Raw genomic sequence first — 23436 nt, 5'->3', positions numbered from 1 at the left:
CCCATTGAGCATTGCTAGCCTTCAAAAGCAGGCGCATAATGCCATGGTGCACATTGATTTGGTGCCTGCAACTTAGCACAGGAATATGCCGGCGTAGATTCAGAGAACTAGATGATCATTAATCATTAACCGTTACCATTAGGGTTCTATAGAAATTTTGATGGTTTGCTGGCATTACTGTCTATCTCACGAATTTCGATTGGGAGATGATACGGCGACACCCTCTTAATCGATCAGGCAGACCATTCTACTAGGGACGAGCTACTCATGATACGATTCTTTCATGCAAGAGGGTATAAGGAATTGAATTAAAGGATCCCCTGGTAGCCACGTCGACTATAGTTCCTCTGTAGTCTCGCATCAATCGACGCAACTTTACTCGATATGTCCCACATTGATATTTCACACCGTACTCCCGAGCCCCAAAGAGACGCACCGACGGATCGAAGCTACAGCGGAAGAGAAAAGAGATTTTCAATTCATGGAAATTTTTTTTATTGTTCCAAGTCAACCGTAACACAAGACCCAAGCAGGAGGCGATCCATTTATTCGTCAACAACAGCGGTGTGCAGACCCTTGGCGTCCTTGACGTTGACGGCCTGGACGTAGGAGTAGAGTCTCTCCTTGGCGCCCTCCTCGTCGTTACGCTTGCGGGAGATGCGGACACGGAGGCGGAAGGGAACGCCCTTGACACCGGCTTCCCAGACCTTCTTGTTCAGCTGGGGGTCGAGGCGGACATCCTTGGTGCCCTGATCACGGAACATGAGTGGTTAGCTGTATCCAATCCCACCACTTCCTGGGAAAGAACTTACCATAGCCCGCTCAGCGAAGGCGCGGATCTCCTTGATAGCACGAGGAGCGCGCTTCTTGAAAGTAACACCGTGCATCTATAGATCGAGCAAAAAAAGGAGAAATTAGTCTTCCGCCCAAATGCCATCTGGTAGAGTGAATCTGCGAAGATGCTATTTGCGGCCATAGAGGTGGACTTCATCAAACTATTTCTTCTTTTTTTGTGGTCGTGTAGTGTGTATGTCCCTCCTCTTTCCTTGGGTTTCGGATTCTGATCTCTAATCCCCAAGACAGAAAATTCTCGCACAAGACCTTCTGCAGCGGATTCCTCCTCACACACAAGGTTGTTTCGAGATGTTCCCACAGTTGTTCTCCGTCCATGCCTCAGGGTATTTGGTTCCGCAAGGTCGCAAAGAGTCGGTCGATTGATTGACCACGAGATTGAATGCAAAGAAAATCAAAAGCAAAGGTCCAGCTGTCTTCAACGTACTCTCTTGTGCAGGTTGATGGTGTACTCGCGGGTGACAACGTCGGCGATGGCCGAACGAGTCTTCTTGCCGGTGGTCTTGACGGTGCTGGACATTTCTGGAAAACGAAAAATAAAGTGTCAGTAATCTTCAGTTCTGGGGGGGAAAGAACTGCGCGACACAAAGATTGCGGAATTGATACTGACTGAATGGGCTGACACAGAACGTCGGCTGTCGTTGGCGATGTGGTCGACTGTCGAAAGAATTGGGATTTTCGGATGTCGTTTTTTGGTGGTTGAAATTCAGTGTGGCTCGCTTATCGTCTGGCAGCACTCTGATTGGGCGGTTGCTGTCACGTGATGTTACACTCTCCGCCGCTAGAACGACATAGTCTTGAAGCTACCCTAATTCTTCTTCAGTTGTTGTGCTTGGCATAGGTTGTACTCGGAATAGGTAGTATTTATTGGATTGACGTCTATTGGTCATAAGGATCTATCACCAGCCCGGGTTATTTTGTCCTCCCAAAACGGACAATATTTGTAGCCTCTAACCGTGTCATTTCTCGGCGCTCACATCAGGGTATAGGTCAAAACGTCGCTGAGTATAGACGGGGATGCCCTTTCGAGTGTTCTGGATAGACTCATTATCCAGGTCTGCGTAGATGATTGTCTCCGTCTCGGCTGCTTCTGTCAGGACCTCCGCATTAGGGTTGACGATCAGACTATGACCCCAAGCGTGGTATGTTGCGTTTGTATCACGAGCGGGGCTGCACAAGCCAACATAGATCTGGTTGTCAACCGCACGAGCGCGACCAAGGAGGGCCCAGTGAAGAGGACCAGTAGTCGTATTGAAGGCGCCAGGGTAGATCAGCGCGAAAGCTCCCTTGCGCGCTGCAATCATCGCCAACTCCGGGAAACGGATATCGTAGCAGATGGCGAGACCAATCTTGCCATATTCTGGGAGATCGACCAGGGTCAACTGATTTCCAGGCGAGAGTACTTCGCTTTCCTTGAACGTAATCTTCCCCGGGATATCAATATCGAATAGATGTATCTTGCGGTGTGTGCCAATGAGAGAACCTGTCGGCGAAAACACAAGGGAAGTGTTGTAATATTTCTTTGTTGAAGTGTCCAGCTCGGGTATGCTGCCTCCTACCAGGTATGCCTGGGCTTCCGCAGCGATAGCCGACAGAGCATGATATGAGGGGGATTGCTCTTTCGTGGGAGGCGAAGGGAGTAGTGTCTCAGCATATGAAGGGAAATACTGTGTTCCATACGGCGAGTTGAAGCATTCAGGGAGAACGATGAGCTTCGCGCCTGCTTTTGCAGCCTCAAGGACCTTAATCCTGGCGTGAGAGAGATTAACGGCTTTGTCCGCACCTATGGCCGCGTAGAATGTTAGTATGAGCTGAACAGATTATAGACATTTTGAACCATCGTAGCGCACCTGAAGCCAGCTGCACTAAGGCTAGCTTAAGAGGTTGTTTCAAAAGGGCAGCCATGACTGACAAATAATGCAACGATTGTTAGGAGGTTGAGGTTATTAGTGGTTGCACCGATGCGGGGAACTCCAGATAAATGGGGTTCGATGTGGCGGCCGATTCCGCGGCTTTGTTTGTTATCAGGCTCGCCTTCGAGGGCTTACCGACTTCAGGCTTTCCTCTGTCCGTCCGACTGTCGCTGGGGCTTTCTCCAGCAAACCATCGTGATCTACTGACTCCTGATGATCCCTTGTATCTAGCCCAGGGCTGTCTAGATAGTCTTAGCTTTGAGTTCTTCTTCTGTAAGTATCGCATCCTACAGTCTACGTACCATGGTTTAGACAGGTATTTGCTACGTAAGTGAGAAAAGTGAATATAATATATCTGTTTCTCTCACCTTACTCTCAGACTCTTCTTCTTCACTTTGAGAGCTTTTCCTTACCCGAATAAAGTCGTATCTCAGTCTCTCTTTACTGCTTCTCCCTTTTCTCACCTTCACCCTTTCCCATCTCGGTACTTAGACAAATAAGAGCAACTGGTCGTTCTCCTCCTGATCCTCCGTCTTGACCACGATCTCGATCTCAGTCTTCGTCTTCACTTTCGCCCTCAACTCTTTTGTTGTCTGGCTAGCTCACAATGGGGGACCCAATACCTTAAAAGCCGCATAGACGCGGCGGCCTTAGGAGCGCAGAAAAGCAGAGGGAAGTTGTCTGGCCTGAGTTTATTCAGCATTCAGCTACTGAATTTCGCACATAACAACAAATGTTAAGCAACATCCGCAAAGAAATCCTTCACACCAACCACTCAGCAGAAATTACATACTTCTCCGTTCCTCCTGACTGGGGTACATTGATTGTCGACTCCATAGAGAGCCATGAAGACACTGAAGCCTCCAACGCCAGGCAAGTTGCATTGTCAACCATATCTCCATATATGCCTTGCTGATTATGCTCTCATGCTATGTTCAGGATAAGTTACAACAACGTTGCGGAGACGATCATAATCAGAATCATGCCCACACGTCTTCATGAGTGCCATAGCCACTGGCTTCATCGTGTACACCGTGACTGGCTACGGCAAAACCTTGTTACACTTGATCAGCTGGATAATATACGAGTGTTCTACAGCCCTCGTCAGTATTCTGCCATTATCCTATACGACTTTGCTAACTCTGATTAGGGCAAGGATAGTTTGCCACTCCCTATGGTAACTCACGCAAAATCCCGGATCTCTGCATTGTACCAGATAACCAATATCAACCATCGTTTGTTGTTGAGATCGGATGGACAGAGTCCCACCGGCGGCTTACGGACGACATGAGACTATGGATGGTGGGGGGCCGTCCATACGTCAAGATTGTCTTAGTCGTCAAGTTCGCGCGTAGGGGAAGAACCAGCAAAGTGACGGGGAAGGTAGGGTTATATGTGCCCGATTCTGCAGGAAACCCGGTGCTGCAGCAAGAAGCAGTAAGTATTGTCTTCCTTTTCAGCGGCGGACTGAGAGATCATTTTACACCATAATAGGTTATATTTCCAGCCAACGCGACGGGCATCTCTCTTCAGATTACTGCTGGCGATCTTTTTGGATCTGCTCTTCCGCAAGGCTTGGCGGCCAATACGGCTCTTCCGTTGAATATCGATATGCTTCGAGACGAGGCTCTTCTAATACCCCCATATGGGAATGGTCCCTGCGACTTAGATCATATGGAGTTACAGGGTTGTTCGAAACACTGTTATTTAAACAATAATGGGCGCAGTTCCTCTAGCTCGCATAATTTATCGAACCTACACGGTTCAATTTGTCCTTCAAAACGGACTCATCACAGATGAGCAATCACTTCAATATATTGAATGGTGCGCGACCCCAACCGCCATAGTGTAACTTGTGTGTTGGTATTAGCCTGAAGTATTGGACCTAACGAGAAATGAATACTCAAAGGAGAAAGACGGAGCATCCCCATGGCCCATCATACCCATTCATCATCCGTGAAAGCCTGTAGTCTAGGAAGAGACTAACAAACGGGATAATTTGAGACGAGAAGGAGAGGCGAATCGCAAGCGGGCTGAGTCAGCGAGTCTGGCCCCTGAGGCATCAAGTGCACGGAGAACTCTCTGGCTTTTCCTGGGACGATTCCAATTTGGATACAAAGAGTCCATAAATAAATATGGAGAAAAAGGGGCAAAGGAATCTCTCCCTTATTATCTCCTGTGTCTCTTTTCCAATATTCTTTTCTTCTGGTCCTTGATTATTGAGCCATGGATAGCCGGAGGGTGCCTTTTTTCTGCCCACCAACCATCAGTCTGTGATTCTCCTTCGGCCGGTGAGACAGCGTCACAGCCGCCCACTGATTCCCCACGGCTTTCGCCTATTCCGTTCATTTTGCCTCCAGGGTTCGGACGTTTCTGTGAAAGGCCTTTAAGCAGCCTTAAGCGCCCCAGTACCACTCTTTTTGCTTTTCTTTCTTTCTCGGTTTTGCCTGTCTAGCGTGGTTTTTTCTTTTTTCTGCAGCACAGCGGAACGGGAGAAGTCCGAAGTGGCCAATCTAGGCTTTATATAATAAGTTGCCCGAGACGCGCTGCCGCCTGATACTTTAATTCTGGTGATTCTCAGCACTCATCGCCATCGGATGATCTGGGCATATACAAAGTCACCAGGCCATTACACAACGCTCGTCACAGCTCGGTTCGAAGGTCGAAAGCGGCGTCATGTTCGAGGACTTTTCCTTCTCTTCACCGTCGTCCACCAGACCTCCGCGGCTGGCGTTCGACGGGGACGATCGACTCATGATTGATGGTGATAGTTCTATGATCTCGCCATTGTCCTCTCGGTGCCCCTCACCTAAAACGACGTCGTCGCATAAATTTTCTCGGAGCTTGCATCGTTCGCGATCATCTCACTTCCGCTCTCCTCAGCCGCCCACCTCTGTGCCGTTCTCCGCTTACGACGGCAAGAGACTTTCCATTAGCACATTGACAAGGAAGCTCCATGAGCATACTATCCAGAGTCAGTCTCAGGAGGAGAAACCTGACGACGTGCCAACCTCGCCGTCAACGCCCCGGTCGGTTTCAGATATGGGATCGACATCTGGGCAATTTCAAGGGTACTTCCTGACCCCCCCAGACACGGACCATGACGACGAGGGATACTGTGACTCGGCGTCGATGACCTCTCTCTCACCCTCATTGTCTCCTCATCAGCAATCTCCATTCCTGGGAGCCCTGGCCGCCCCGCTGGACCTGACGTCGCAGGGTGGGGCTCTCGACAGCCTATTGAACAGTGGACTTGATGCTACGATGAACATCCGGGCACATCGACAACATATCTCTCGCCTGCAATGCAATCCTTCGGATATCGAAGCCATTAGACGGGCTCTTATTTCTGAAGACGAACCGTCGGAGTTCGGCCCATCCAACGAAGACGACTGCCATCCAAGCTCACTCCCTCCGCAACTATCGCCCCGTAGGAGAGCCGTGACACTTAGCCGGAGCCGTTATCGACCGATAACCGCCACTTCCGGACTTTCTGATACATCCGGGGGAGAGCATCGGGACCGGCGGAAAAGCACTGCTGGTGTTCCTTCATCTCACCGTATCGAAAAGAGCTATTGCTTGTCATCGAGCCGGGATTACCGCAAGAAAAGCGATCAAGGCTTGAGAAGGAAGAGTCTGGTCAGCGCTGCCTTGGCTTCTGTGGTTGACAAGGCACCGCTGTCGACTTGATCTACTGGGATCTACTACCCCTTGAGACTTCTACTGTACATATTGAGATAGATACCCGGCCTGTATATACTTCGTCAATGCAGTGCATATCAACTTGTTTAGCCGGTGCATATGTCGCGCCTGTCCTAGTCCTGCCGCAACCCGACCAACCGTCGTGACACCTCCCACAATCTCCCCGCGCTCTCCTGATCCCAAATATGCATCGCATACCCAGGATCAACAGTCCGAAACCCAGTCTTCGCCGGCCCCGACTCCCTACAATCCTCCAGATACTTCCCGCCTTTTCCCTCCCACTCCCTCCCCACAGCAGCCACCACCACCGTCGCAGCCCCCTGTTCCTCTGTCTTCAGATACGGTCTCATCCCAGGCTTCCGCCACTCCTCCATCAGCGCATCATCCACAAACTTCTGCAACCCCGTGAGTATCAGCCCCGGGTGCACACTAAGCCCATGCAGCCCTTGCCCCCCAAACCGCCTCTCAATCTCATTCATCATATAGATATTGGCCGTCTTGCTCTGCGCATACGCCAGCGCCCCGTCATATTTCTCTGTCTCGAAATGCAAGTCGCCGAACCGGATCCCGCTCTTCCGGTGTGCCGACGACGTCACGCTCACTACCCGCGAGTGGAACTGTGGTGTTGCAGACCGCAAAAGAAGAGGCTTTAGGAGCTGAAACAGCAGGAAATGGCCGAGGTGGTTCGTTCCGAACTGGGTCTCGAAGCCGTCCTCTGTGCGGCTTTCTGGTGTGGCCATTACGCCGCCGTTGTTGATGAGGATGTTGAGTTTGTCGCTTTGTGAGAGGAAGGAGGTCACGGCGTGTCGGATGCTGGAGAGACTGGCTAGGTCCATGTGAAGGAGGCGGATTTCGCTTTGCGAGGTTGAGGTTGAGGTTGAGGTCGAACATTTGCCGTCTGCATCAGAGGCAAGGCGAGAACCAGAGTCAGAGTCAGACGCAGAGGCGAGAAGGTCGGCCAGCACGTGTCGGGCTTTGGGGGTGTCACGGACGGCGAGGAAGAGCGTCGCGTTTGTGTTGGATAAGGCGCGGGCGGTCGCGGCGCCGAGGCCGGAGGAGCAGCCTGTGATGAAGATGACTTTGTCCGGGAGGGCGTGGGTGAGGTTTTCCGCCTCGATGATGGAGAGGGCCGTGGGGTGGTTTTCCATGTTTTTGGGCCAGTATAGTGTTGGGCTCGAGCTGAGGATGTCGACTGTGAATGAACGATGGGGTATATGGTTAATCATGAATCCAACACAGGGCTTGGTAACTACGTCAGAATGGCGACGCACCTTACCACACCGGAGGTTGAAGAGATTAAAAGTATTTTTCCTGGCTAATCTATCGCAATGAAACAGAAACCAGCTCCAGGCTGTCATTTCAGAATGCATCCACACCCACTGTCAACCCTATCTTCGAAAAAGCCCCCCCCTCCGCAGGGACCTCGCAAAGCTGCGTAACTTTTTAAATGGATTGCGCTTCCCACGCTTCTTCTGGTCTGCCGAACACCTTCTGGTCGACTCGCTCCGCTGCATCTCGTCATACTTCATCGCGAGAACATCGTCCGTGGTGCTGGTCCATCCTGCCCCGTCGTAAGAGGCTAGAACCGAATACCCAGGTTCCCCGAGCTCACTTCCGTACGATTGCGCTGTCATCGGCCTCGACTGGGGAGGCGAGCTCCACTTGTGAGATTGCGGGATATCCGTTTCGTTCCCCACTAATCGTTCTGAGATGGACGGCATCGGCTGATACGGCATGTCGCCGATGAGTTCGTAGTGGGCTCTTTCTTCGTCGGCATCGGAGATGTAATGGTTGTGATCATGGCGCGCCTCAACGATTTTATCTTGCTCCAAGATCAAGGTCTCGCTCTGAGGCCGAGTCGCGTTGAACGAGTCTCGCTGGTCGTCTGTAATGGATGAATTATCCACGTCTTCAATATATGACACTATGCGGGCGAATCTTAACGATTCATGCGGATTAAGGATTTCGAAAGAGGTCCCCTGATGCTCGATTGTGGCGGTTGGGCGTCGCAGCTCCAGCAGCATTGAGTCTGAGCGGGCTTTGGTATGTCCGGGAGTGAATGTTTGCTCCTGTGTCTCCGGGAACCGGGCGAGCCTAGCTCGGAAAGTTTCCTATATCCTGTCAGCTCAGGTAACCGTTGTGATTTGCAGCGAACTCACCAGCAATTGATGCGGACTATGCAGGGGACTCAGACGGAGCGGTTGCTCTGAAGGGTTGATATCTAAGAAACTGGATGGAAAGGAAACTATATCCGTTAGCATAGTCCCACATCGCATGACGGCGATTAACACGTACGGAGTGATTCATCAAGCCCAGGCCCATTCTCACCTCGGTATGAGACGGGACTGGGCGTATATGATGGAGACAGCGGAGGCGGGCTCGACGCCGCAGACGAGACGGAAAACGAACACAATGGAGGTGTTAAGCTCGTTTGGCTTTTGTTCAGATCCAAGGCTGCATTTTTACGCCGTAGGGTCTTCCCTCCGTTGCGATGAAGGGCGATGAAGCCGTCATCCTGCGAAAGAAACCTCCGGTAGTGGTGCAGGGATAATGCTCCCGGATATCCCGGCTTCGGCGTTGCGGCATCGAAGGCGGTCGATGAAAAGGAAGGAGAGTCCAGAGTTGGAGACTTGAAAGACTGTTGTAGCGGGGTGTGAAGCTGGAGTGGTTCATGGCAGCCGCTCTGCCAGATTGGATGATCATGGCCGAGGTCCATGATAGCTTGTCTTTTGAAGGCGAAGAGATAGATGTTGTTTCCGCTGAAAAAGCACCTTAGATACAACTAAAGGAGCGATAAGAGAGAGCCTGTCAATTGAACAAGGCCACTGTCTGACAGCATTGAAGGTGCAAGTACAGGTGCATGAGGTCAGCATATATTCCGACCGTTAGAGCCATGAAGCAAGACAAAGAGACAGAACATTATTGTTCTGACCTTCTGCAGTCAGACTATAAACAAAAAAGGAGAGAAGAAGAAAGGGGGACAACGAGGTTGTAAAGGATAAAAAGAAGAGACAGACGGCCCCGGACAAAAAAAGAAACAAGCAAACGTCACATTGCCAGATCAAAATCAATAAATCAATCATGGAATTAAAAATAACCAGCATGTATTGATTTTCTTCTGCATCAAGGGAGCCCTGTCGCTGCTTCTGGGCGCCACGTCGAAGGATTAAGAACACTCACTTGGAATAATGAACACGCACTATGCAGCAGCAGCCCCTTTAAGTAATTAGATCGGATTGATATTGATTAACTGACTGTGGAGAGAAGAATGACAGCTACTCCGTATACCTATTGACTTCTAGAGTGCTTTTTACTAAAGCCACTACTTTAGAGGCCGCCGACTTACCTGTGATTGCCCCTGATTAGATTGCAAAGGAGGATTCCTAGATGAGCAGACTAGAACATCACTCCTGGATTCAAGAATGGACATCCTTCCAAAGAGCCCTGTCGATTACTTTCTCTTAAAGGATGCTGTCATTTGCCATGGACGGAGTAATAGAGCCTGAGTGTCAGAAGTATGAGTCCAAGTGGTCCGTAACCTCATCTTTGCATCGCCGTGGGAGAATCAAAGAGATAGCAGCTGCTATAGAATCATGCATGCCTCAGTATCATCCACGTCAATAGCCGCGGTAAGAATACCACTATAGTCATAATATTTGTCATTGGATATCCTCTGTTCTTCAGCGACGACAGTTTAACGGGGCCAGCAATCCAATCCCTTGCTCCGATCGTGCCACTAATGTTTCATCGCGGCGATGGTTTCAGCTGTTTGCTATACAAATTGACCAGTTAGTGTGAGGAATTCATAAATCCTGTACTTAGCCAGAAACACAACAAGAATGATAACAGTACGCTGATGTAAGAGCTGCATTCTCTGCCGAATATCTTTGTTTGGAGACATGCGTCTTCACGTACAGTGTTATGGATGATATCCTGCTAGCAAATGTTTTGATTTGTCACTGGTTTTGACGCAAAGCAGTCAATTGAGGTGGCTCTACCTAATACTTAGTGTCATGTCTTTATCAGCCAGGCTCAGGGAACGAACCTACTGGTTCTGAGATCCGATCCGGAACTGCCCTGGTTGTTGCTTGATCCAGCATGCCATGGGACTGTAGCCTCCATATTGGGGAAAAGCGAGTAAGCTCCCTATAATTTCGCATCTAGGAGAGAAGCTAAAGTCATCAAGAAGGTTGACATTGGCAGGCAAGAGTCAGTAAATCACAGTAGTAGCAGATGATATTATTCGAGATTAGCGAATACAAACAGTGGCACTCTCACTTAATAACCCTATTGATCTGCCTTGAAGACAAAAAGGCTATAATATAATAATAGTATATCCTCATGCCTGCACGCACTCGATCAACCAACACAACCCAGCGAGACCCCCAATAGCTAAAGCGGCACCACATCAGGCTGAATATACGTTAGAGAGTATCAACCATCGAAAAGGCTAGCGCACATGCAACCCAAAACGCACTCGAGGCTCGAACTCGGCCACCTCCCATCGCCAGCCTCAAACCCACCCCAAACGACAATGACCAGTCATCTGCGATCCTTCCCATCAACCGTCATCCACTGAAGTTCACAACCTCACATGAACGACCATCACACATCCACTTAGTACTTAGTTGGGAACTTGGGCACCAGGAGACGTGGCCCCAATGCCAACGCAGAATCAACCACACCCCTCGTCACGCCAGATGACCCATCAATTTTTCTTTTTTTCCCTCTTGTCGCGCCGATGACGATCCACTTGGCCCTTGGTCAAACGGTGATCGATCACTGGTCTTTCTGGCAGTGCTAGTGTCAGGAACTGCAAGCCATCTTCGTGTCAGTTTGCCGTTGCAAGTACCCACTAACGAAGAGAGTTAGGCCTCCCTGGTAGGAATCTGGAGGCGAAACTCGTTTCTGGGGGTCTTATTCGTTGCTTGCCCTTGCAGTAGCCTTTCATTGCGGGCCCTGGCTTACTACTGACTTCTTCAATAGGAAGACACTGATGATGATGACGACGAGATTATTTTCTGACATCAACTTGAAAGGGTGTGGCAGCGGCACATGTCAAGCGGCCCAGAAGAGGAATTCGTCGGGATGAGCGAACTACACTGACCCCTCTAGCACTGCTCTTCTGTGTAACTTGGAAGGCGAATAAAGAAAGGCTCTAGCTGTCTTTTTCTAGAAATCTAGTGGATTATTAACACAGGCAGCCCACATCTACAGAACCTGTCCTCTTCATTACAGAACCCTCTTTGCTAGGACAGCATGTAGCAAATTCATTCATTCCAGTCCATTTGAAGATTAGCAAATTGCTTCGACTTCATCATATGCAAGGCTAGTAGACAAAAATCCCAACACCAATCTATGCTTTGACGGGAATCTGAACAAAGTCGTGAACATTTCTCAAAGTCATGCATCATCGTAGACAGCATTGATTTCAAATGCCCATCTGTCAGCTAATCAATATGTACCGGCAACAGTCTGGAAGGGGGATATAGAGCAGAAAAAAAAGTAGCATTCATAGCATAACGGCATGGACGTCTTGAGCCGTCTGAAATATGAGAAATGAAAATCAGGTATCATCTTGGTTAAAATAGCGCAGAGGTCAAAGCTGCCCAATATGACCGACTGTCTTAATGGCGTTTATATTTCTAAGCAGAGAAGTCAGCAAGCATACTCGAGAGACATACTTCACCATGACACTTACATCTTCTATCTTTCGGCGATTGCTCGGGTCCAAAGTGTTTCCAGCCCCGAGGAGCGTCTGCCCAACGGCCTTGGAGACTCCAATCGCTGGTCGGAGGATGACGGTTGGAGCACGTTTGAGAACAGCCTTAGCGGCAGCTTTCGCGCTCCCACTCTCCACGATTTCGCCAGGAACAGCAACAATGGCGTCCCGTGCGAGAAGCAAGTCCCTTTCCAAGCCGCGAAACGCACCCCGGAGGCCTTGTACCACACCCACGGGTTGATCCGCGTAGGGCGAAATCTTGTTCGCCTCCTCTTCGTCAATCATGTCTTCTTCAGAGCCCAGTGTCGTCGCAGTCGGTGCGGTCAGCATCTCCTCCGCTCCTTGCAAAACCGTTTGAGTGCCAATGGCAAGCTTGGCACCAAGCTTCACGAGTTCATTCGAAGTGGTCTTGGCAAAAGCGAGCGCCCCTTTCTGGATGCTTCGGACAATCCGGCCGTCCTTGCGATACTCTCGCATAGGAACCACGACGAGGTCTTTAACACCGCCTCCCACATTGACTAGAGATCTGATGGGAGCCAGGCCAGCAAGGACACCCGGAAGTTGATTTCTCTTGATGTCTGGCATCCATATGTCATTGAGCGTCTGACCCAGTTTATCAAAGCCGGACACTCCATAAATGATGACGTGACGCATGACCATATCCGCGCCATCAAGGACAAAGAAGTTCATGAACTCGGTTGTCCGGCCTGATCGGAGCCCAGCGTAGTCTACGCGCTTGGGCTTGAAGTCAAGTTTGACAGGCACAGCGTTAACTTCCACTCGTTGCAAGAACGGAATGTCGGCTGGTGAACTCGGTGTGGGTGCAGTATCGTCCCTAAACTCAAAGAAGCGGCAGATAAAGTCAAGGGCATCCTGGTCTACGTGCAGTCTCAAAGGGAGAAGAGTTGCCTGGAACATGTCAATACAGCTTTTCAGATCACACAACCGGGTGACAAAGTGCTGACCTTGAGAACAAGCTCGGACGCTGCCAGCTCTGGAACAGGCCGCACAGTCAGCATTTCCAAATGAACCATACTGGCCCCACTTTCCCTCTCGCCTGCCTCATGCATATACGTCGCGAACTTCTTCCATGTCGACGTAGGAACGTGGTCGAAGATCTCCAGGTCATTCACACGCACATCGAGCGAACTCTGCGTCTCTTCAGAGCCAGGAGGGAAGACAACGAAATCCGCACAAATGCCTTTCAGCTCAAACGTCATCTTGTGGTATTTACTCCTAGACAATTTCAATCTCCTTCCTCTATACGAAGGCGACTGAGCTTGACGCGCGGTGGCCCCAGTGACAGTTGTAGTTGTCGCATAGCTGCCTGTCTCGCTGACAAGATCGTCAATGTTACGATTGATATCGTTGCGAAGCTCTCGAGGATCCTTGTTGGCCGGAATTCCAATATATATGGAATTGAACAGGCAGTCACCTATAACCGATTCCTCTTCTTCCTCGAAACCTGGTGAGGCCCGACTGCCAGCTCGGGCGCGCCGCTCCGTGGCTCTCTTCTCCACGTCTTTCACAGCTTTAGAGATAGTATCTCTCGTTCGCTGCCAGTCGTATCCATCAAACAAATTCCAGATAATATGAGCATCCCGGACTCTTATCCGCAGCGGACTTTTACGGATCTTTGAATCGTCGGTTAACCCATATGTGTTTTGAGTAGAATCCCAACGATGAGCCGTTCCTCCTACAGCAGAATGGTTGGCGAAATGGTCTTCCTTAAATTCGAGATCTGAGACGCTGGAGGATACATAGTACTGCGAATGGAAGCTGTCCAAAAGCTCATTCGACTCCGAGGGCACTGCGCTCCCAGTGGGGGCCAGGTTATCTGGACCTGACTTCACAGGATAAAAGTCGCTGACATACTCAAGCTCGTCCTCTATACGTGGCCCTCCATCCTCGGGCTCAACAATAGTAGGAGCTTCCGTAATCTCTGCCTGCCCAGGTGGCGGATCCATAGCGAATGCGTCTCCAGAAAAAGAAGCCAGCATATCCTCTATAGGTAAAACTTCAGTCCGGTATTTGACGGCCACACTTGGTGGTGTGGGGGGCTGCAACCCATTTATGATGCTGATGAGGGTCTGCGTTGAATCGGCACAGGTCTCGAGTATCAATAAATCATCTTTGAGCTCCACGTCTACCGACTTCGTCCCGTCGTCGTCCAGCTGCAATAATTTGACTGTGGCCATTGCCGACGATATGGAAGATACCGGGACAAACCCCATATCGATGAAGGACTGAATCTGGTCGCTCTGCGGAATTGTTGATCTACCACGCTGAAGATTTTCCGCCAAACCCATGTTTTTGACATCATCAATGACCATGATGGACGCCTTTTTGAGATCCAGCATTGCTTCTGAACACCCACTGTCGGAAATAGCAGCCGAGAACTTAGCATTCGTTAACACAACCAAGCCCTTCGCCGTTGTACAGCGAGGATTTAGCGCAAGAACGCAGTCCCGTAGGGCAAATGCAAGCTTCCTTGGCTTTGCGGACGCTTGCCTGCCTTTTGAACCAATCGAAGTTTCGGAAGCGTTTCGGTGTAAGTGCTGCGACTCGGCAATATTGGCCAAAGAATTGGCCATATTAGCAGCGACATCTCCTGTCGTCTGATCCTCACTCAGCCCAAGGAACGCGATGATGGACGGTATGGTGTATTCTACGCGTAAATTGTGAGATTTGATCTTAATAGTTGGATCCATCTCATCGGCGATGTAGCGAGCCATCAGTATGGGAAGTTGGCTCTGGTTTTGACCCTGGCTCCCGCTTGCCGGTAGTGCTTCACCCACGAGCTCCTCGCTCCCGTTGCGGACGACTTTGATTGTCCCCAGTTGCGCAGCGATGAGTGACGGCATGCTGATATAAGCAGCCTCAGCGTTTCTAAGATGGGTCGTGATATTTCCGACGGGGCCACCCAGGTAGACTTGACACTCAAGTTCTCGAATGAGAGTAAGAGTGAGGATGCCTGGGCGATCGTCTTCAGGTAGATACTTTGCGACGGTAGATAACTTGCCCAATTCCTCTTCAAGCTGAGAAAGGGACTCGAGGTCACTCGTGCGCGAGATGATGATCTTTGCATCCGCGACTGTAGTACGAAGAACAGAACCTTGTCTACGTTGGCGAAACAGCGTATCCAACATAATGTCATCATCTTCGTCATACTTATCTTTTGACGGCGTTATTATTGCCAACAGCCTGTCCAGATCGGGTTCCTTGGGGGAGTAGAGAAATTCCACACGGATGTTGCTTAGGTTGATTTTTGCTGGCGCATCTCTTGAGTCGTCAAGAGGTAACGGGCCACTCAACTTGGCTTTGTCAATCTGCACACCTATACCCTCGAACCGGCTGACAACCTTGACGGCTGTCGTTTTCAACCTGAGATAATGTGTCTCACCGACAACATCAAAGACGATTCCACCTACACGAGCGTTCACTTTCCAGGAGAGTTGGGGATTGGCTGGAAGAATATTCTCAGGCGGCGGTGAGCTCTCAAAATGCACGCCACGAGCCCGCCTTGGGGAATCCCTCTGCATGTTTTTAGCGGTTGAGAAACCGGTGGAGGCAGAGGAGATTGAACTTCCGAGCTCCAGGATAGTACTGAGGCCGCCAACCCGCCCGAAGATTTCTTCCAGGCGCTGAACATTGAGATGTAGCCGGAGAGGAAGTGTTGTAATGGTGAGGCTTGCAGAGTCGGAAGACTTGGTCAGAGAAAGAGAGATATCACCATTCACAGGTGCTAGGACATCTCTTGTGGACTCCCGCATCTTCAAGCTTTCACTGAATGAGATCAAGTCATCCCAGGCGAAGCCGAATACGAACTTTGAGACATCTAGGCTGAACTTTGTAGCACTTTTATCAGCCAAATAGCGTGCCGTTAGGCCGGATGCCTCCGCTCGTAGAATGATATCTTCATGGGGCAAGCCAAAAAATGACGAGGAATGGGGGTCATAGTCGTTGAGAGCATATGTTTGACCGGGAATGTGATCAACGTATTTGATGCTGAAGTCATGGAGAGTGAGAGCGAGACTGTGTCGAGTCTGCACAGATTCTGGTGCGGGTTTTCCACTGGAAACATTCCCACCGTCACGAAAGGCATGGAGAACCCTTTGACCGATCTTGACAACAAGCCACCCAACCGCATTATCAAATCGTATATCTACAGCTGATATTTCGACAGCAATGTCACCTGGCTGAGATTTTGAGATGGGATCGTGGTCGGCCTTCTTTCCTTGACGAGGCAGCGATCTGGGCAAGGTGCCCTCGAATGAAGGGGCTAAATTGATCGAGTCGCTGCGAAGCCGTGCAGAAGCATACATGGTGGAAGAGAGAAATTCGGATTCGGCTGATGAATGACCAGAATGCACTGTTGAGTCTTTCGGGCTGTCACTTGCTAAATTTAGGTCTGATGAATGGACAGTCTCATCTGTATGACGTCTATCTTCACCAACAGGGATAGATATCGATATTCGATCGATACGGAGAAACCGCTTGGCAACATCTGAAAGTTTGCTCAGCGTAGGCGAGAGCGGTGCCAAATCAGGTTCCCGTGCCTCAGACAGACACTCACTTTGTTCGCCGAATGATCGTTTCTCTGTAAAGGCCGAGGCTGCCTGAGCAGTGAGCTTAGGTGTAGATATCGATGTTTCATCTTGCACATCCTGTTTCGCATCTGCCGCGTCTGTGAGCTGCGTTCCTGCGTGCATATCTTGTGCAACTGTTGACTCCCACAGATCCCAAGCGCCTGGTACATTGGGAACGAAACTTCTACTCGACCCATGACTGATAGCACTCATGTACATACTCTGAGCCTCTTCAGTTGAGAACAACTTGGACTCAGATAGTTCCCCGCCGTTAGCAAAATCAGATGAGCCTATGCTGCCAGATTCAGAAGGAGGCGCTGTTTGCCTGTTTGAGATTTCTCGCGAGGGCAAAGAGCCTGAAGGAGAGGAGGCAGAATGTGACGCATTTCGGGTTGCAACGTGATCAGGTCCGAGGTAAGGCTGACTGCCGTGTGGGGATCTGTCCATGAAGAACCCATCACCGTAATGTGAGAAGGGAGCTGTTTGCTCCGTGTCAATTCCGGACGGTGAAGTCTCGCGGTACATGTGCACCTCAGGTTTCGGAGGGCGCGGGGTTGCACTGCTGGGAGGAAACTGATCATCTTGAGGCACGAGGTCCTCTGGTGGTTCTAAATCATCGTCATGCAACTGGGAGTCAATGACGGAGTCAAGATATGCAGGGTTGTCTAATAATTTATCATTGTCCAAAAACTGCTGCGCGCCTTCCAGGTATCCATCACTTCGATCCTCAGCATCGGTATCGGCATCAGAGAAGCGCCCATCATATGTGTAGGCGGATCCCTCCATTCGACCAACACCGGGTTCTTCTATATCCTGAATCCAATGTTCTTGCTGTGTCTCCAAGATTGTCGACCGCGTCATAGCTAGGAACGAGTCCGCATCAGGTGTGTGCCCGGGCAAGGGTGACGGGATCCTGCTCGAAGGCTCGCTTGACTTTGGCTGCACGGGTGTAGTCGGCGAAGCGGGCGGAGCGAATCGGGAATAATTCGAGAAAACTATCGGTTCAGATATCAAAGCCATGTTGATATCAGAAATGACGATGGGCCGATTACGGAAAAGCTTCTCTTGCTCAGAACTGGATGTTGCGCTGCTCACAGCACCGACGGAGACCTCTCGCACCGTAAGAAGTCCCGTCACGTTATCAGGTTTATTCTCCGGTTCTCTTTTGACGACGCCTTCCTGCTTCATTTCCATATCGACTCGTATTGACACATTATCGACCCTGACCTGCAGGCGCTCCGCGACCCCCTTCAAAAAAGCAGCAACGAAACTGGGTAGCGATACACCCTCGTTTCCTAGACCAAGTTCCTCCTCATCGTCGCTAATGGACGCTGATGTACGCTGTAACATCTGTGATCGAGATGTGATAGCAGCTTGTAGTTCCTCTTTTTCCTCTTTCGGTTCGGCATCGAGGAACGACTCCGCAAGATCGGCTGGAGTCGGAAGAATGTGATCGCTACTAGAGTCATGGGTACCAGCTTTAGATGGGCTCCGACTATTTGGATTTCCATCCTTTGCTGTGCTGAAAGATTCTTCTGATGGTAGTTGGAGATGCACATTGATTCCGCTAGCCTCGCAGATGATGCCGCTACTGTAGATATCCGCAGGGACGGTGATCTTGAGAAACTGGACCTTAGCACTCAGCAGTTCACTTGAGGCGGGGAGCTGAAGAAGCGTAGCTAGTTTCTGTTTGGAGACATCATAGTTGTTAGTTATACATCGTCCACGGAGAGCGCAAGGTGGGTGGATTTGTCTCGTCGTATGTGATATCTGCCGACGATAGAAACTCACCTCAAGCCTCAAGCCAATATCCCGAAGTTCGACGGTGCTTCGTTGACCCCATCGGATGCCCAGGCTATCTAAATCTAGTGCTTCGGTGTCGACAAGCTCGAGCCGAGACAAGGCATATCGGAGCAACCGTTTCTGGAAGAATGAGGGCAAGAAGTAAGCCATCTCGGGCGAAACGAGCCAACCAGCGGCTCATTTAGGAGTTTCGAATGTCATCGGAGCAGGGACATAATAAGATGAAGACGACTGTTTTGAAGTCGGTTTTGTGAATGGAGAATCCCGCGGAGGCAGGAGTTGACGCGGAGGGTTGATTGATTGAGGTTGATTGATAGGATGACGTTCCGGGGCGGGTTGATAGCAGATAGCGAGCGATGATCAACCCGCAATAGTCAGGCGGAGCTAAGGCGGAGCCAAATCACACTGACAACGTGCGTGTTCAGTGCTGGTTCCTGGAGATACTGAGTTGTCTTGTACCCTGTCCTTCAAATATTGTAAGCTTTGTGAGGGCGTCGAAAAGCTCTCTGGAATAATACTCCTTTGCCTCTTAAAAATCGTGGCAGGTGATGTCGACTAAACCCCCCAGAACCCTTGCCATCTCTAGTTCTTGGACACGCCAAGGATTAGGATGCCTGGGAAACATGGCATGTTATACCCGTTTAGGACAAGCACCAGGCTATCCCATATCAGTTCTCCGACATCTTGTGCTGTGACTCACAGATAAAAATAAAAGTAATAAAGTTTCGTGAGCATCCAAAGGTATATTTTCAAAAGATCTGTCGCTTTTCTCACCTTTTGAGCTGGCTTAGAGATCACTGAATTCTCCTTTTCCTTCGCTGGCATTGTCCTCTTCATAATCACGTGGTCAGGGTGACTGCATGGGCACAAGAATTACACTCAAGCCCTATCTCAAGCTCGTGAAACGGTGGAGCATGCTGTTGAGTGGCTCTCGTGAATGGAAGCGGTGACAAGGATTTGGACTTTCAGAGCCCTTGATGATATTACTTATGAGATTGATTCCACACGCTGATTTAACAGCTCATCACGTGAAAATTCGCAAAATGAATATGATAAAAATACAGTTCTTGTGATTTGCAGGCAATAACTGAGGATCCGCATCCTATCCTCACTGACTAAGGTACTTGCCCTCCTCCGTAATCAGCAGACCCGCGATAGCCGCACTGGTAAAAGTAGCCAGGGCGCCCGTAATCATGGCACTAACTGCAACACGGGACACATCGCCCGCACGTTGGGGGGCAAGTTGATTAAGCACACCGATTTGGTTACCCAGGGAGCCGATGTTGGCGAAACCGCAGAGAGCATACGTTACGATGATCCGGGAGCGGACGGAGAGTTCCTGATACTCGGGCTTGGTTTGAAGGTCGCTATAGGCGACGAATTCATTCTGAAAATAATTGGATTAGTGTCTGGTCCTCCCTGAAGGTGAGCGGAGCGTGAATGGATAGAATCTTACCATGACAAGCTTCACCCCAATCAGTTTGCCCACTTTGAGCAGATCGCCGTCGCGGGAGACGCCGAGAAGGAAGGCGATGGGATAACAGATGTATCCAAGAATCAGGTCGAGGGTCAAGGGGGGGTCGTTGATGTTGAGGTAACGTCCCCACCAGGTCAACAGTCCGTTGATCAAGGCAACGAAGGAGATGATACAGAGGAGGGTTGCCCCAATGGTACCCGCGATCTTGATGCCGAGCCAGGCACCGTTGGCGAAAGCGTGAAGCGCATTTTCAGCCTTGTGTTCCTCGTCCTCGGGCACGACGACACGGCCAGCCGTCAGAGTTTCTTCCTCCTCAGGCCACCGCAGCTTGGATGCGGCCAGAGAAGCAGGGATACTCATCACACAGGAGGAAACCAGCGCTTGAGGGTTAACGCCCATTCCAATGTAGGCGACCAGTACGGAGCCTGCAATGGTAGCGAAACCGGAGCACATCACCTGGTGGATTTCGGCCATGGTAAGGTGCGCCACAAACGGCTTGATAAGCATGGCCGATTCACCTTGTCCGATGAAAGGAGAGGCAGCAGCCACGACGGCCTCGGCGCCGGAGACCCGCATACTCCAGAAGAAGAAAACGGCGAATTTACCAATAGCCCACTGGAGGACGCCAGAGTAGTACAGAAGCTGCACAAGAGATACGAAGAAGATGATAGCCGGGATGACGGTCACCAAGAACCACGAGTGTTTGCTTGCGAAGCCAGTCTCCGTCAAGAAATCAACGCCGTCGTCGGCAAAGCCCAGAAGCTCTCTGGCCAGCGTCGAGACGAAGTTGAAGATGTCGTAACCCGCCTTGGTACGAAGCACAAAGAGAGCAACGATGAATTGCACCAGCATTCCTACAATAACGGTGTGCCAGACGATCTTCTTGCGGTTTCTTGACGAAAGCCACAAGGCGAAGACGAAGACGATAAGTCCGAAGAGACTGACAGCTCTGTTGGCTCTGGTGTTATCGGCGGTCTCTTCCGACGCAAATGAGCCGATCAGAATGACCGCAATCGTCAATAACGCCGCGCCGGGAATCCTCAACTTCTCGGGGATCAGGCGAACGAATGGTCGAGCGGTATGGTCCCAGACCCAATAGGCTGGTCTGGTCACGATGGACACGGGCACGTAGAGGGTAAGAAGCCGCAAGGTGATGCACAGATACAGCAGGAACGGGATGAGCCAGCCCAAGTCATACCGATGGAGGATCAAACCAGCAATCCACCATCTAAGAGGGACGACAACGGATGAGTTTGGATTTTGATCAAACAGGACTGCCAGAAGATGCGGTGCAGTTGAAAGGGAAGACAACTCACCCGGTGAACAACAGCCACACGACAGCGTACACGACATGCTTGATGTACCTGCTATAGCGGCGATAGAAGGGCCGCGACGGATAGCTTTCACCTGCTTCCTCGAGGTCCTTCGAACTCTGGCTATGAGCGTGCTTGTCCTCCACAGCCGGATCGTGAACCAGGCCTTTGACATCTTTAGCATAGATCACATCATCATCTGGACCCTTCTGGGCCAGTCCCGAATGGTGGGGATGACCGTGGTTATGTTGATTTGCGGGATCCAGCGCAGGATCTGCATGTCGCGTTGTCTCGTGGGGAGATGCCTCGTTCACCTCCATAGCCTTGTCGTCCGCCATTTGTGGTGCCGTTCCTATTGCACAATCACTAATTTAAGAACGCGACGACCTTTCAGGGTGTCCAAAACGCCTTCTTTGAAGAAAATGGACACAGAAGGATCTGGCGGCAACCAAGTTCAATTTAACTCCGGACGGGGCTGCAGATAGCTGTCGGATAAGAGGGAGAGGGAGAAACCAAGAGAGGAGATAAAACTCTCTTTTGAAACCAACAGAGCGAGCGTTGCGCCCAGATTCCAATTGATCGACTCAGGTTCCTCTCTTATCAGACAAGCTGGTGCGGGGAGATTACGGATACACAAGTTGCATATTCCAGCAATCCGATTGATCCGTTGATTCGTCCGGGGTTTGGATATGCCCTTGAGAAGGAAAGATGGGACTTAGTGCTCGACGTCGGCAAGGATCATGATAAAACGGGTGAGACAACGAAAAGAAAATTCTCTCAAGGGCTACTGTTGTTCGCCTTGGTGGCTAAGGAACCAAGTATAGCCGTGTATCAGGCCAAGGTCGAGGCGTCTGGTAACTATCTTTCCGCCCCGATAATATTTTTTACTTTTTCAATCAGTGTAGCGAATGAAGACCCAGCGATGCCCTTGACAATCGATAAGAGTTTCCGGTGTTACAGCACTAAAAAGGACATGGGCCGATGATTCTGCAAGGAGATTGGCGGCTGATCAGCGAGTGTAGCCGTGTCCCACGCTTTTTTTTTTTTCTCTCCGCTCCGTCCTCACGCGGTTCATCGGTCGTGTGCCTCATGCCTTTGGACGGTATTCAGTACGTACAAGTTCTTGGTATTCGTTTACCGTTGCATTCGGGAGCCTGACTCGCTGTCGACAGTGGCTTCTACGGGCCGATAGATGTTAGCATCTAAAAATACGTTTACTGCGATACTTGCCACACCAGCTGGCAGTATACCGCATTCTGTCGTCGCGTTAAACCTCTGAGATTTGCTTTTAATTTGTACTTGTGGGCAATTACCATTTACTGATGAACTGTGGACATTTGACTACGGAGTAGGCTTTAAGGGCTAAAGCTTGTGGGGTCTTTCCACTAAAAACTCTACCCGCCACCCTCAGACAACCTGCCTATGGATCAAGCTAACTAAACTAGGTCGCAGAATGGCTTATGGCGCCCCCCGGAAAACAACAAAGGACTGGAAAAAGAAAAATAGAACAGTCCAGAAAAAGCCCCAGTGCGCCGAATCAGAAGTTTCCATGACACCTCAGTGGGCTCGTTTACTAGGATAGGTATTTTATGCCCGGCACTAACTAGGTCAAATTTTGCCGTAGTTACTCCGTGGAGACTGCTGGTTCGATCCTCGGAAGTTCTCAAGATTCCGTGATGATAAGCTTGCCCTTTCTATTCTGTATGTTATCGTCAACTCTGTGTAGACAGGCTGAGCTGAGTGGTTCTAAATCATCCTTGTCAGCCATCCAGCTTTTAGTATTGTGCCACCTTGAAGCGTGAACACCTGCGATATAGAATCGGAGATCTCCGATGAATATGGCTGCTCAGTGAGGTTGGAGCAGAGAACTACGACTTCCACTTTGCAGATGATTGCCCTTGATCCTTTGTGAACTCTTAGTCAAGGAGCAGTACGAAGTATGTTACGGCTTATCGGCTTCGAGTCCCTATGATAAGGAATATTGAAAGCAATGTAAAGAAAATATATGGTACCAGCTGGACTATTGTGCTGTCAAATCCCTAGAAATCCTTTGTCCCATAACGCG

At 50.2% G+C, this 23436-nt stretch overlaps 6 protein-coding genes across 6 annotated transcripts; 1 reads left to right on the top strand and 5 right to left on the bottom strand.

The window, feature by feature from the left end:
* Positions 1 to 254: 254 nt before the first annotated feature.
* On the bottom strand, positions 255 to 1593 carry AFUA_6G13250 (60S ribosomal protein eL31). The gene is made up of 4 exons (XM_746108.2): positions 1463 to 1593; positions 1280 to 1374; positions 813 to 887; positions 255 to 749 (listed from the first exon to the last, which is right to left on the bottom strand). The coding sequence occupies exons 2-4, from the start codon at positions 1370 to 1372 to the stop codon at positions 546 to 548; spliced, it is 372 nt and encodes a 123-aa protein (XP_751201.1). The 5' UTR covers positions 1373 to 1374; positions 1463 to 1593; the 3' UTR covers positions 255 to 545.
* A 65-nt stretch (positions 1594 to 1658) lies between these two features.
* AFUA_6G13230 (carbon-nitrogen hydrolase family protein) lies at positions 1659 to 2825 on the bottom strand. The gene is made up of 2 exons (XM_746107.2): positions 2703 to 2825; positions 1659 to 2635 (listed from the first exon to the last, which is right to left on the bottom strand). Exons 1-2 carry the CDS (start codon positions 2755 to 2757, stop codon positions 1812 to 1814), a joined length of 879 nt encoding a protein of 292 aa, XP_751200.1. The 5' UTR covers positions 2758 to 2825; the 3' UTR covers positions 1659 to 1811.
* A 2616-nt stretch (positions 2826 to 5441) lies between these two features.
* On the top strand, positions 5442 to 6455 carry AFUA_6G13220 (uncharacterized protein; the record flags this gene model as incomplete). Its single annotated transcript, XM_746106.1, has 1 exon — positions 5442 to 6455. One exon carries the CDS (start codon positions 5442 to 5444, stop codon positions 6453 to 6455), a length of 1014 nt encoding a protein of 337 aa, XP_751199.1.
* A 125-nt stretch (positions 6456 to 6580) lies between these two features.
* On the bottom strand, positions 6581 to 9183 carry AFUA_6G13210 (oxidoreductase, short-chain dehydrogenase/reductase family; the record flags this gene model as incomplete). The annotated part of the gene is made up of 4 exons (XM_746105.1): positions 6581 to 7659; positions 7933 to 8578; positions 8627 to 8712; positions 8763 to 9183. The coding sequence occupies 4 exons, from the start codon at positions 9181 to 9183 to the stop codon at positions 6581 to 6583; spliced, it is 2232 nt and encodes a 743-aa protein (XP_751198.1).
* Positions 9184 to 10512: 1329 nt separating this feature from the next.
* On the bottom strand, positions 10513 to 19198 carry atg2 (uncharacterized protein). The gene is made up of 4 exons (XM_077805114.1): positions 18570 to 19198; positions 13155 to 18464; positions 12169 to 13098; positions 10513 to 12112 (listed from the first exon to the last, which is right to left on the bottom strand). Exons 1-4 carry the CDS (start codon positions 18729 to 18731, stop codon positions 12095 to 12097), a joined length of 6420 nt encoding a protein of 2139 aa, XP_077661245.1. The 5' UTR covers positions 18732 to 19198; the 3' UTR covers positions 10513 to 12094.
* A 98-nt stretch (positions 19199 to 19296) lies between these two features.
* AFUA_6G13190 (NupC/NupG family nucleoside CNT transporter) lies at positions 19297 to 23214 on the bottom strand. Its single transcript, XM_746103.2, has 3 exons — positions 21375 to 23214; positions 20038 to 21286; positions 19297 to 19968 (listed from the first exon to the last, which is right to left on the bottom strand). Exons 1-3 carry the CDS (start codon positions 21707 to 21709, stop codon positions 19690 to 19692), a joined length of 1863 nt encoding a protein of 620 aa, XP_751196.1. The 5' UTR covers positions 21710 to 23214; the 3' UTR covers positions 19297 to 19689.
* Positions 23215 to 23436: the final 222 nt, after the last annotated feature.

The sequence above is a fragment of the Aspergillus fumigatus genome, chromosome 6 (genome assembly GCF_000002655.1).
Source record: "Aspergillus fumigatus Af293 chromosome 6, whole genome shotgun sequence".
In the NCBI taxonomy this organism is placed as follows: domain Eukaryota; kingdom Fungi; phylum Ascomycota; class Eurotiomycetes; order Eurotiales; family Aspergillaceae; genus Aspergillus; species Aspergillus fumigatus.
Note: the sequence above shows the minus strand (reverse complement) of the source record. Positions and strands in the feature narration are given on the sequence as shown.

What these genes read in the sequence shown, in the direction of transcription:
- AFUA_6G13250 (XM_746108.2), bottom strand. Translation starts at nt 1,372, where the DNA reads ATGTCCAGCACCGTCAAGACCACCGGCAAGAAGACTCGTTCGGCCATC. An exon ending in CCATCAACCTGCACAAGAGA is followed by an intron (nt 888 to 1,279) that starts GTACGTTGAAGA and finishes CTCGATCTATAG; the next exon opens with ATGCACGGTGTTACTTTCAA. An exon ending in CCTTCGCTGAGCGGGCTATG is followed by an intron (nt 750 to 812) that starts GTAAGTTCTTTC and finishes TTCCGTGATCAG; the next exon opens with GGCACCAAGGATGTCCGCCT.
- AFUA_6G13230 (XM_746107.2), bottom strand. Translation starts at nt 2,757, where the DNA reads ATGGCTGCCCTTTTGAAACAACCTCTTAAGCTAGCCTTAGTGCAGCTG. An exon ending in CTTAGTGCAGCTGGCTTCAG is followed by an intron (nt 2,636 to 2,702) that starts GTGCGCTACGAT and finishes ACGCGGCCATAG; the next exon opens with GTGCGGACAAAGCCGTTAAT.
- atg2 (XM_077805114.1), bottom strand. Translation starts at nt 18,731, where the DNA reads ATGGCTTACTTCTTGCCCTCATTCTTCCAGAAACGGTTGCTCCGATAT. An exon ending in ATATTGGCTTGAGGCTTGAG is followed by an intron (nt 18,465 to 18,569) that starts GTGAGTTTCTAT and finishes GTCTCCAAACAG; the next exon opens with AAACTAGCTACGCTTCTTCA. An exon ending in CGTCCGAGCTTGTTCTCAAG is followed by an intron (nt 13,099 to 13,154) that starts GTCAGCACTTTG and finishes GACATGTTCCAG; the next exon opens with GCAACTCTTCTCCCTTTGAG.
- AFUA_6G13190 (XM_746103.2), bottom strand. Translation starts at nt 21,709, where the DNA reads ATGGCGGACGACAAGGCTATGGAGGTGAACGAGGCATCTCCCCACGAG. An exon ending in GTGTGGCTGTTGTTCACCGG is followed by an intron (nt 21,287 to 21,374) that starts GTGAGTTGTCTT and finishes CGTCCCTCTTAG; the next exon opens with ATGGTGGATTGCTGGTTTGA. An exon ending in TTGGGGTGAAGCTTGTCATG is followed by an intron (nt 19,969 to 20,037) that starts GTAAGATTCTAT and finishes AATTATTTTCAG; the next exon opens with AATGAATTCGTCGCCTATAG.